Source organism: Coturnix japonica, chromosome 4 (assembly GCF_054131305.1).
Source record: "Coturnix japonica strain WE chromosome 4, WE-NBRP24, whole genome shotgun sequence".
NCBI lineage: Eukaryota > Metazoa > Chordata > Aves > Galliformes > Phasianidae > Coturnix > Coturnix japonica.
In genome coordinates, this window is record NC_140666.1 from 10909879 (window position 1) to 10922839 (window position 12961).

General features: G+C 55.8%; 1 protein-coding gene across 13 annotated transcripts in view; it reads right to left on the bottom strand.

Annotated features, from left to right (window-relative positions):
* The window catches only part of DLG3 (discs large MAGUK scaffold protein 3), a 56821-nt gene that overhangs the window by 40085 nt on the left and 3775 nt on the right, over nucleotides 1–12961 (bottom strand). For 7 of the 13 annotated variants that reach the window (XM_015859975.3, XM_015859973.3, XM_015859972.3 and 4 more), the window contains exons 3-4: nucleotides 12140–12258; nucleotides 11170–11313 (exon numbers count right to left, since the gene is read on the bottom strand). In XM_015859975.3, the coding sequence (XP_015715461.2) occupies nucleotides 11170–11313; nucleotides 12140–12258 (263 nt within the window). Of the gene's footprint in view, nucleotides 1–2222; nucleotides 2937–11169; nucleotides 11314–12139; nucleotides 12259–12961 lie in introns of those variants that run through there. The other 6 variants (XM_015859979.3, XM_015859977.3, XM_015859976.3 and 3 more) reach the window with 3 other exon arrangements.

The window sequence follows — 12961 nt, forward strand, 5'->3', positions numbered from 1 at the left end:
GAGAAAGGAAGGGGGAAGGAAAGCAAAGCAGAAAGAAATGAGAAACCCAGAGCTGGGAGATTTCCTTTCTCCCTGTAGTCAGGATTAGGGGTTCTCAATTACTGGCATTGCCTGAGCAAGCTAATTTGTGTCCTGGAGAAGGAAAAAGGCAGCAGCAGGAGGCATGGGTTGATGCTGGAGCTGTGCTGGGTGCTGGGCAGCACGTGTGGGCACGGCTGCATGCTGTGGGGCTGCACACGGGCTCCGTGAGGATGTGTGATGTCAGTGAGCATGCAGCACCATACGCAGCCATGAGCACGTTCCCTGTGTCAGAGCATCTGCACATGCGGCCACGCTGGCACATGCACTGGGTGCAGGGAAGGGGAGAAAAGGAGTAAGGGAGCTCGCAGGGAGGAGAGCAGGTCCTGGCTCTGTCTCCCACCTCTCCTGCTGGGAGAGCTTCCAGGGACACCACTTAAAGGGGCAGCTCTGGAGGTGGCAGATTGCCTCTCCCCAGAGCTCTCGGGGTATGGATCTGAAGGGGAGCATGGCCAAGCTTTGCTCAATGCATACATTTGCTACACACCAGGGAGCAGTCCTGTCTGCTCTGACACAGGCAGTGCACACAGCACACACAACATGGTACACACGCAGACCCCCACTATGCTCACACAGCCTCACACGCTGGCATCCTCTGTCACTGGCAGTGCAGCGAGGAGGCACTGATTCCTTCACATCAATGCTAAGGCTGAGTAGAGGTCCCCATTGTGGACCCAGGGCTCGATGGCAGCACCACAAAGAGACAATGCTTTCCCTTCCACCATTGCAGCACACGACAGCTCCCCTGCCCAGCGCCGCGCTGTGCTGCAGCTGCCACCGCCTCCCCTGCAATCATCCCTGGGCCAGACCTTCCCTGCAAGCAGGAAGGGAGCACCCGGCTCCAGTTCCCTGCACCTGCCCAGGGGTGGATGCTCTGCAGTGGATGCTCTGCGCTGGACAGAAAGAAGCAAAGGGAAGCTGAAAAGCATTGGCCAGGAATCAGCAGGCGAGAGAGAGACGAGGCTGATTTTGATGCAAAGAGTGGCAGAGAAGCAGAGAGCAGCAGGAGAGGGCTGATAGGAAGGTGCCGGGGTTTGGGAGACTCTCCGTAAATGTCTTCTGAGCATATCAGCCTGGAATCAGATTATTTCAACCAGAGCTACAGACTGAGACAGTAATGAAGAAAAACACGGGAAGGGAAGCAGGAGGTTGTGCTTTCCAAGGGGAAAGGAAGAGAGAATTCCCATTGATTACTGTGTGCCTGCCTGCCTCAGCGTCTTGAAATAATAATTAGAAGGATCAATAAGAAATCATGTGAGGTTTGAACATAATGAATGAAAGCAGCAGAAGAAGCAAACTGAAATGCCTTTCACTAAAGCAGAGTAAATTGTTTTTCAGGCAGGGTCTAGCCTCCATTTTAATGCTTTGCAAACAGCTCCAACCATTTTCTGAGCTTGCTTGTGGGTTCAAAACAAGACTGGTCTCTCCATTTAGAGGAGAAACACAGCCTGGAAACGGGTCCTGGAGGAGAACACTAATAAAATGAATGCGTGTGGGAAGAAATGGAGGCAGTGAAATGGGGCAGAAAGCACACAGCATGCTGGCGACCAGAGAAGGGTTACGTAATAATCTTTGGGAGCAGGGACGTAGCAGCAGAGCGAGGAAACCACAACTCAACGGCAAGAGGGTGCCGGTCTGTGAGCCCATGAGGCTGCTTGGTGGCAGCGTGCCCCACACCTGCAAAATGCAACACCACGGGACGCCCTCAATGGTACCATGGCTCCAGGCAACGGCACTGTAAGCAGCAAGGATGGTAGGTGGGTGCCCCAAATCCATTATACCTGCCACCTGTTCTGTGCCAGGCAAGACCCAGCCTTGCCCCATCCCAGCTGTGCCCCAGGGATGCTCTCCAGCACACAACACCTAAGTTAGGCGGGATCGCAGCGCTCGGCCTGAGAGATGGAAATAGCCAACCAAAGCGATGATGATGGCCAACCCAAATGATGATGATGATGATGATGGACAACCCAAGTGATGATGATGATGGCCACCAACTGCAACGACGACGGCGTCCACCCACGACAATCCAATATGCCGGCATCGCCCACCACGGCCCCACTGCTCCTTAGAGGATTCCCCCAGCAGCCATCCGCCCCATCCCATCCCAAGGTGCCACGGAACCGCAACGTGGTGCCGGCCCGTACCTGCTCGTACCAGTCGCGGCTCGAACACGTGCACTCCGGCCACCAGCCCGGGCCACTCCCGTTCACCTTGGGCGCGCTCTTCCCCGGTGGCGGCGGCGGAGGCTTCAACGCAGCGGCATCGCGGGCAGGGGGCCCCAGCTTGGCCTTACCGCGGGCAGCGGGCGCGGCCCCCCCCGGTGCCGGCAAGGTCTGCGAGCCGTAGCCACCGTAGCCGTACTGCTCGTGCTGCCACTCGCCGTAGGAGGGAGGCTCCATGCGCCGCAGGGCCGCCATCCGCGTCACCTCGTAGCACTCGGGGCACTTGCAGCAGTGGTGGTGCTTGTGCATCGCTGCCCTCACACCATAGAGCCGGCAGGGTGGGAGGGAGGGAGGGAGGGAGCGGGAGGCGGCGCGGAGGGATGCGCGCAGGGAGACAGGGAGGGAGGGAGGGAGGGAGGGAGGGAGGGAGGGATGCTCGGGGGGCGGCAGCGGCCCCCGCCCCGCGCCAGGCGCGCCCCCGGGCCCGGGATGCAGGAGGGGTTACGGCGCAGGGAGCTCCGCGGGGTCTCGCGGCTCACTCCCGGCGTAGCTCAGTCCCAGCGCCGGGCTCCGCTCCGCTCGGCTGCATGGGGCGGCTCAGCCCGGTCCGGCTCGGCGCGGTTCAGCCCGGTCCGGCACGGCGCGGGAGCGCGGAGCGCGGCACCTGCGGCGGCGGCGCGGAGCATCCTCCGCCTCTCCCCGCCGCTCCCCGCCAATCTGAGCCACGGAGCCTCCGCGCACCGCCCCGCACCGCCGCCCCCGGAGTGCCGCTGGGGAAAGGCGGGGGATGCGGGGCAGCGCGGCCGGGGGGTTCCCGCAACCAAAGGGCAATTTCTCCCCCGGCAGCGGTGCCAAAAGCCGCCCTCAAAACGCCGTGCTGTGCAGCCCCACGGCCCGCTCAGCCCCACCGCGAGCCCTGCTGCTCCCCAGCACCTCGTGCTTGTGGGAATCTAGAAACCCTTTGCTCAACAGTTCCCTGTCTCGCTTGCAGCTGTCCTCGCTCTGTCCCCACCCCCAGCTCATCACACACGGGTGCATCCCCACATCAGCTCTCATCATGCTTTGCTCTATTACCGTGCGCTCCAGCACCACATCCTGGGGTTGCTGCCCGTGAGCCCTTTGTGGGCTGTAGAAATGCCTAAGGCCTTCGCTGGGCCTTCCAACCACTGCTGTCAGGGTATGGTAAGAGCAGAGCATTGGGGGCTGCTGAAATCCCTACGTGAGCAGAAGGGCAGCTCAGTGGTTCCACACCTCTGGCACAAAAGATGGGAAGAGAGTCACCATCACAGACTCGAAGGGTAGAAAAGAAAACCACTGCAGAAGACCTTATCTGATTCATTAAGGAAAAGCTGAGCCTGACCTTCTAATTATTAACAGCTGTATTAAGATCTATGTTGCCCCAGAAGCCCTGAGCACCACAATCCCCACTGTGTGGTGCAGTCCATCCTCCCCAGCACTGCCTGCAATTCGTTGCCTCTGAGCTGTCCAAGTTGCTCCTGTTACAGTGTGGATGCTCACACTCATGTGCTGCTCTTGACGACACAGAGCTGTGATGTGTTCACACTGAAATCCCCCTGGCTCTAAGCTTAGGGCAGCTGTAAGGGGCAGGGGACTGCTGCACACAGACCACAACAAGCCTTGTAGGAAGGGGCAGGTGGTCAGCACCTCCTGCCTGAGCACTGAGGAACAAAGTCCATATTGGCTACCCAGCACCTCTGAGATCTGGGTCACGCCAGCATCAGAGATATGCCCAGAATGTGCACGCTGCCCTGCTCCTGGTGTGGCTCTGTTCACTCAGTCCCGCAGTGAGGACAGGTAAGGACATGGGCTTTCACTTAGAGGAGGGAGCATGAAAGCAAAGGACGAGACCTGGTAGGGAAAAAAATGCTTTAATAAGAAATGGAACAAACAATTCAGAGAAGCATTAACTCTGTTTTTCCCCTGGCAAGTCCGTGCCTGCACCTCCTGCTTCCTCCCCCAGCTCACTTATCTATGGGTATCCCATTGCCACATACAGAAGGAGGCCCCATAATTCCCTTGAACCTCACAAGGTCCTCCCCATCTTGCAGCTCCCTGCCTGCATATCCTGCTTTAGCTCTGCTCTGTCTTTGGTGCAAGTGTTGCTTCATTCCTCCTCATTTACAATGAGCCACACATGTCATCTGCCAGCCCCAACCAAGAGGAATATAACCCTGGTTGCTGCCTGCATTGCTCCCTATAGAACCATGAGGGGCTCAGGATGCATTACCAGGCACAGGAGGAGGTTGGTGCGGGGCCAAGGGGTTCCTTGAAGAAGGAACTCAAGCACTCCGATCCGCTCTCCTCTTCCTCCCCAAACCTGCCCGTCTCATTTAAATGTGGCTTTGGCAGCTGCTCTCTTTTTTTTTTTTTTTTCAGGTGCTAATTTCAGCAAAGCATCAAGAAATCCCAGAGCTGGTGCTATTTACACGGCATGAAGGTGGCACGGCTTTAGTGGGCGCTGCTCTCACACGAAGTCCTGCGGGGAGAGGAAGGCAGGTGTGAGGGATGGGCACCGACCATCACAAGGTCAGCGTGAAGGAAGGGATTGGAGCCAGCTCAGGAGGGTTTGGTGAACCTGCAGCCTTCCTAGTGTGCAGAGCCCCCAGTGTGACAGACGCTGCATAGCGGCATAGCCAGAGCATAGGGGCTGATGGAAGGTCTCACCCTTGTAACCCTGGGGACGATGGAATCCTGAGCTCTCAGTGCTCTCGGCACAGTTGCCAAACAAATTAATTCTCCTCCAGGGCAAAAATGTTTTCATTTTATTAATGAGAGCTGATCCGTTGCCCAGTGCCACAGTTCCATCTCCTCACTTGTGGCAGCGACTGCAGCAGGCTCTTTGATCAGCACCAAGCTGATCAATCTGCCTTTGCTGCAGTTGCAATTGCAGCAAATGAACTATGAAATATTCCCTGGTGAGCTGATGGGGCGAGTGCCACAGCTTCACGTTGGGGATGAACAGTAAGTCCCCATGGAACAGCACGAGTTCTCTTTGCACTTTGAGGCTTCTATTTAGCAGCAAGCAATTGCAGTGGGCATCGTGCGTGGACACAGTCACTGTGCTCAGCTCCTGCCCTGAAGCTCCCACTCCTGCTCATGGGACAGAGGGTTTTTGGGGGGTCTGCAATGCATAGCCACAGGGGAATCATATCATGCATTTCAGAGCTCAACTGCAGCTTTAAGCATCAAAGGCACAGCTGGAAAGCCCATAAAAACAGGGAAAAGGCCCTTACCTCGAATTAAACATTAACATGATTCAGTTCTGTACAAGCACGGCAATAAAGCACTGGAATGTCCCATGGGCTTGGGGTGCCCACTCGCATTGTCCCTGCAACCAGGTCGGGGCGTTCACCCATCCAGAGCAGCAGCGGGGACCCGGTGGTGACCAGAGCCAGCCGTGATGAACCGGGGGTGGCCGCCCGCCCCAGCTCGGCCCTACCTTTTACACCGCCGCGTCCCCTTTAAGGGAGCGAGTGCAGCTCCGAGTTTCTGAATGGCTGTCCCCGCCCCCCGCCCGGCTGCCCGCCGCTCAGCCAATCAGCGGCCGTGCCGTAGGGCCGCAGCCGGCTCACGGGCCTCTCTTAAAGGCGCAGTGGCTCTTTTAAACTCTTGCCCCACGCCGTCTGCACGCCGAGAACAGGACTGTTTGGGAAGCCCTGAGGTGACCTTGAAACGTGTGCCCACCCTTGGTCAGGCAGAAGATGCAGCTCAGACTGACAGAGGCACGGATGCATTGACAGCTGCATGTCAGCACTGACCCACCTAGCACAAACCTGGGGTTACAGGTGACTCTCCCCACCTGCAGGCTGGGACAAGGCTGCTCAGGTCCCACGGTCTGGCTGCTGTGGGGGGATCATGGATGGGTGACAGCAAAGAACTGGGACAGTGCCACACTCCTACACCAATGCAGCCTCATGAACACACTCCCGCAGCATCAAAAAGGCACAAAACCCCCTGCAAAAACACCGTATAAGATTCAGCTTACAAAACACGTCCCTGCATGCATGTGACACGGCAACATAGCATGCAGGGACCTGATGGTATCAGAGATGACACCAGCCCATGAGCAGGCTGTGCCTCCCCAGTACTGCAGTGCATTTCCCACTTGGTTGCTCTTTGCAAACTCTCCTGCATGCGGTCTGCAGGAACCTGGCTGCGAAGTGACCCAGTCTGAAAATGACCCTGAAAGGGGAAGTGACACGTGGCAGGACACGGCTGTGATGCTGGCAGAGCTGAGCCCAGCTCTGGGCACACACAGGTGGGTGCCTGGTGGTGAGGCTGGGCACGATGCTCCATATGCCAGTGCTGCGGGCACCAGAACGACTGAGCTGTGCCAGCCCTGAGAGCTATGTAGGCCACAGAGCACAGGGGTCCTTCGCCTGAATCTCAATGCTTGGAATCATTCCTTAGGTGTAATGCCAGCAAAGTTCTTGCATGATGCTGCGTGGTTACAGCGGATGCTGCAGAGGGTCTGAGCGTTCCTGCAGCAGGGCTCTGGGTTGGCCAGAAACCACCACTGCAGCCACGTATGATACAACCACCTCGGAGCAGGCAGAGCAGTGCAAGAGGCAGCAGCATGTAGCAGAAAGCCTTAAAATGGGGTCACACTCGGATTCAAGAGAAGGACGATTCCCAAACCTGCACTCATCCACTGCCCTCGTTCCCCTGCAGATTCCCCTGCAAAAGCCACAGATAATGGACCTCTCAGCACAGCTCAGTGCTTATCCTCCAAATCCCAAAGACTAAAAAACCCTCCTGAGCAGATATCACGGCTGCTCTATTTATAACAGCGTTGGTGATGCCTCTTTCACCACCATTCTGATTCCATCCTTCCCAACACCATTAAGATGCAGCGACGTTTTCCCGGCTCCAGCTAGGAAGCAGCTGGCCTGCCAGGCTCTGCCTTCCAGCTCGGTTTGTTCCTTTAACAAAATGGAGAGGGGAGCCCATTTGCTTTGCAAAAACGCACCCGGGAGATTTATAATCAGCCTCCATCGACCAGCACTGAAGGTGTTTCAGTCCCCATCCTGCTCAGGTGGTCTCAGCTCCCGCTTTCAGAGCTAAGCCCTGGCAAAGCTTGAATCTCAATGCACACAACGCCTGCAGCCCTGCTCTGCTGGGGTAGAAAGAGGAGGCCAATGAAGCATGGATCAGGAAAGATGGACTCAGAATGCAGCTGAGTGATGAGAGCATGGCTGTCTATGGGACAGCCCCTGCACTGCACATGCTTGTGCTATTACCAAACAAAATAACTCCCAAACAGCAATGATGACCTGAATGAATGGACAGACCAACAGCCCCATCTCCAGCAGAGCCCTCCTGTGCTGCAGAGCCAGAAAAGCCTTGCAGCCTGCTGTGGATCTTCCTTTTGCCATTGGTTTTAGGCATAAAGTCCCTGAATAGAGCAGGAACAGATGGCTGCACGTGATCTGAGTTTGACAGGCTGGTGGCTCCATCAAATTCATCTGCTAAAGCTGTACATCGAGCTGGGAGAACTGAAGTCTAAGCATCTCCTTGTTCATCTCTGCAGCAAGAATAGCAAGAGCCTCTAGTAAAGCTGAGGCCATTCAACCCCAAAACGTCCACTGAAGTGACAGCTCTCCCTGACACAGCCCATGCTGAAATCCTCTTTGCACAGCAGCATCCTTGAGACACTGGCAGCAGCTGCCCAGCTGGGTGTCTGTGCAGCAAGGGCTGATGTGTGTGGCTGAGTTGGAGCGAGTTACAGCAGACAGACGGACAGACAGATGGACCGAGGCTTGGCCTCAGTGCTTTGGTGTTTGAAGCAAAGCAGACAGGCGTGATGGTACCGATGGGGCAGCCCCCCGAGCTGGGGGTTAGGGCAGACACGTATCTTCTTCAGCACTGACAGCAGCAGGGAGGGCTCCTGAGAGCCTGCAGGGCTGGGCCACATCCTCCCTGCAATGGTAGGAAGGGGACATTGCTGGCCTTTACCGAAATAGCCCCCACCTGGCACACGGGGACACACTCCCATGCACACACGGCTGGGTGAGAGGCAGCACCTCAGCCGGCACGGTTTCCCATCCAGCTTCAACGCAGAAGCACTCAAGGCACAACCGCTTGCTGCAGCAGCCCCTCCATCACTCTGAGAGCTGCTGGCACTCAGCTCTGGCTGTTGGGATCGGCATCGCGGTGCGGGGAGCGACGTGCGGGGCAGGCTGCGGTGGCACAGTGACAGAGATGAAGTCAACGCGGCTCCGCGGGGGGCCGAGCAGCGCTCCCTCGCAGGCGCAGCGTTTCTGCTCATCAACGGTATTGTTCCTCCTGCATTCATCGCTCCAGCTGGCTGCTCTCTGCTCCCCGAGCCGGGAGGGAGGGTTGTGTGAGGATGATGCTTTCAGAGAGACGAATCCTTCCTGCCACCCCCTGGGCACAGGCAGGCAGCGCTGCAGGAGCAGCCTCAAGAAGCCCCAAAAACTAAAGCAGAGAGAGGCTGACGTGGAGGATTTGGCTGATCAAACCCCACAGAGCCTGCAGGACTGTGCTTCCACGGGGTGTTACAGCCATCCGCATGCATCCCCCTTTGTGGGCTGAACGCGGCTTTTCCATGCAGGGATGCCTTCAGCCCCCGAAGCACACAGTTCTGTGTGCTGGTCCTGCTTCCTGAGCAGCAGCCATTTGCACTGAGCGGGGCCACTCGGAGTGCACGGAGCTGTGCCAGCAGACACAACATTTCCTGTTCCTGGAAGCATTTGTGCAGACAGGCCATTCGTTTCTCGTGCACCTTCCCGATTAAGGCAGCCTACGGTGACTTTCACTCTGCCATTACCACTGCAGGCAGGGGAGAGGCAGGAGCCAGGACAAGAGAAAACTTATTTACAATGATGGATGCAATAAGAGAGGCAGGCAAGACATGCCAGCTCGTCTCCAGGCCTCTTCTCAGCAGTGAGGTATCCACTGGTGCCCCTTGCTCGTGGGCTGATAACACAAGGGAGGCAGCAGCTCCGCTCTGCCCAAGTGCCCTATTATCATTGACTATAATCTATTATAAAAGCTTTCTCAGTTCTGAGTGCCATTTGCAACTCAAGTGCTTTAGAAATACAGCACCAAAAGCCAGGAACAAGAAGCCACCAAGGAGCTGGGCAGGAGTTGGGTGTGGAGGGTCATCCAGCCCCATGACATCCTGCACATGGAGGTGCAGGACAAAACAGGTCTTCAGCAATGATCATGATGTTCAGATGAGGACAACTGGTGGATAGGGCTCACCTCCATGGCCAACCTGCCATGTCCCAGCTTGGAGAGAAGCAGCTCCAAGCCTGCAGCTTCCAGCACTGATTGTTCCCATGGTCCAGGAGAGCTGCCCCGTGGACAGAAGAGCCCCAAGCATGGCCAACCACTGCACATCATCATCCCAAAGGTCTTTCCTCCAGGCCCCTGCTCTGCACCCTTCCAGGTTGGGAGGGAATAGCTGTGGGTATACTGATCTGGCTGAAAGGTGCCCATCACCCTGACCTGACCCCATACAAGGAGAAGGCTAAAAAGAAAAGGAACGCTTCAGAAAAGAATGACAGGAATGATTTCAGGGCTGGAACAACACCGAGTGAGTGAGGAAGCCAATCTGTTTAGTTTAGCTAAGGGAAAGTTAAAAGGGAACTCAGACGCATCTATAAATACCATCATGTTGGGAACTGTTCTGATTGCTGCGGCCCTTTATCCTGGCAAACAAAGGCAGCAAAACCTCCTGGGGCTGGGAGCTAAAGCAAGAGGAATCCAGGCTATCAGTAAAGTGCACATTTTTAATGGAAAGGATAAATAACCATCAGGAGAGCCGGACTATCACAGAGAAGATTCCCCACCGTGTGAAACCTCAAAGTAGAGGGGAGGTGTCTGCATCTCAGCCAGGTGTGTGGGGCTGAATGCTGTGCTTGTAGGTTCTTGCCCCTGAGAGCCCCACATCCACGAGTGCAGCCCAGGGATGCCAGGGTGGAACACAAGGGGGAAGGGCTCCATCCAAAATCCCAGTGGATGAAGTAATAAAAGCAGGTGGATTCCCAGCACACACAAAGTTTTCACTGCTGAAATGACCACCACCAGGGTTGGGCTGATTGCAGACTGCACCTCTTGTCTCCATTTAACCACAGTCCCCCCCCTATTCCATGGTAAGGATTTGGTGAGTGTTTGAAGACGCAGAGAGAGCAGGGAGAGGAAAAGGAGAAATTCAACAGTAAGGAAAAAAATGGGGCATCACCCATTTTATTGGAGTCTAAAGCGAGAAGGGAAACACTTAAAATGGGGAGAAAAGCAGCAGTGTGATCTTCACGTTTAAAATACTTTGGAAGAAGAATCCAACCTAGCAAACGAGGACTGATTAAAGCTGTGCCAAGGAAAACAAAGCCTTCATGTTATTTTACGTCTGGTGAGCTCCATCCATCACAGCCACTCCATCCCTCCCTAAAGGCTCAGAGTGTGTTTTGCCCTTCACTCGTCCCTACAACCAACATCAGGTACGGAGCCCACGCGATGCGCTCACACCAGGAGGGAGCTGAGATTTACGACCCACATCCAGATAGATGGCAAACAGCAGAGAAAAGCTCCTGGTATGCTGAGGAATGGACCTGCCATTGAGGAGCTCGGAGAGAGAAAAAGGTGGAAATCCGCGAGGTGGGAGTGAGATGGAGATATGGGGCTGGGAGGATTTCCATCCTGTACCACATCCATCTGCCCTCCCAATGCTGACGCTGGACCACATGAGTGCTAACGCACAGGGGATGCTGTTGGTGTTACTGCCACGTTTCCCAGCCTGAGCATCACCAACGGGAAGAGCCCGAGGAAACACCAGCCCCAGGCACTTCCCCAGCACCATCCCACAGTGCTACGGGCACGCAGCCCCGGTGCTGTCCACGCGGTGGCAGCCGGCGGCCGGGTGGGACGCGGTGCGGGGGCTCACCTGCGGCAGGGCACTGCGGGAGCCCAGCACCAGGCTGCAGATGCTGGTTGGTGCCTCCGTCCGCCGTGCTGTCACCCTCACCAGCCTTGGGGGCGTTGCCGGCGTCACTGCGAGCAGCCTTTGCTCATCATCCTGGGCTGGTGGCTGCAATGAGACCCAGGACACAGAAGTGGGTAGGGAGAGCTGCGAGCCCCTGGGATGCCATTCAGGGCAGGGGGATCCCACTGCTGGCCTGGGAACAGGTGATCTTTTAGGTCCCTTCCAACTCAACCCGTTCCATTCTATGTTCCAGCAATATGAGATGTCTCCACGCATCTCTTTAGAGAAAGGAGTGGTGTGATGGTGTCTGCGTGCTCGGGCAGGTGGACCCCACTGCTGAAAATGAGTCTCTTGCAGCCCCAGAAAACTAAATAGGATCCCGGTGCCTGTTGCTTCAGAAACAGGTTGTAAGCCCACTTGAAAATGGATCCATTGCCATAGACCAGATCGAGAGCTGTGAGGTAAGGACTGGAGCAGCCCTGGAAAGTCAAAACTGCCCCCACTCCATCAAGGCAATTCAATTAGCTTTTGTGCCTAGGAGATAACTCAGATCCTACTGTTCAGTCACTGCCTCTCTGTCTGGTGCTGTATCTCTTAAAAGACTGTTGGAAATTAAAGAGAATGCAAATAAGAGACGTGGAAGTTATCAGAGAGCTGGAAAAAATCCTGAGAAAGGAAACTTGAAAGGCCCAACTCCAGTTATCAAAAGCAGCTTGTGAGGTGGCTCGATCAGAGTCCCAGTACATCCACAGCAGAAAGCAGAGCTAGAGCTGAACTCATTTGCATTAGGAATAATTCAATTAGCGCTCATGAATGAGAGACGTTTCCTAATTATCGAGGGAATCTCTGACAGAGGAGGTGTGGAAACACACTGCTGGCATGGCAGCTGGTGCCAACCTGTCCCCACTGCAGGAAACGGAGTGGCTCTTACCTCGGGGGGGCTGTGGGTCTCTCTGGGGCTGCGGTGCCTGGCTGGGCTACGATGCACTGCTGGGCTGGGAGGCTGCAGGGAAGCCGAGCGCAGCGTGAAGTCATAGAATTCATGGATATCTACAAAACAGCACCAGAAACATCATCAGGAGTGGACAGGGAGTGTAGTGCCAATGTCCTGCATCGGGTGCAGGGTCTGCAGGTCCCTCCTCCCAGCCCTGCCAGGAGCATTTTCTCCTCTCCATCCCACCCACGGGGCACTACAAGAAGCAGTGGGGCTGCTGCACTTCCTAATGGAAACACGCAGCAACCCCAGCCCAGTGCTGCAGGAGCAATAAATCTCACATCACCACGTTTCAGTGTTCAGTTTCATAAGGGGAGCTACAGAAAAAGCAAGGAGCTCTTCCGAAAGAAACTGGAAGGGGTGACAAAGAGGGTGGGAAGCAGCAAAGCCTATTTAGAGGCTCCGCATCATGACATCAGAGCACACATGCAGCGTTGGCTTGTGGATGGTACACAGCAAAAAGGAGAAAAGCACTGCGGGAAAGGGGGCTTTGGAAAGGAGAAGGCATGCCCCTAAATAGCTGAAACAGTGTCCAAATGAGAAAACCAGAAAGGATGGTAAACGCTGCCAGGTTAAATGTACCACTCCAAGAGGTTGGCTGAGGGGGTCTGGTAAACGCCTTGCATGCAGCATGGCAAAGTCATAAATCCTGACAGCACACAGCAGACTGGAAGCAGTCAGGGCTGCGGGGCCAGAAAGGGGCTGGGCGGAAAGAAGCACTCAGAAGGAGGAAAACCACAGCAGGGAAAACAAATTCAT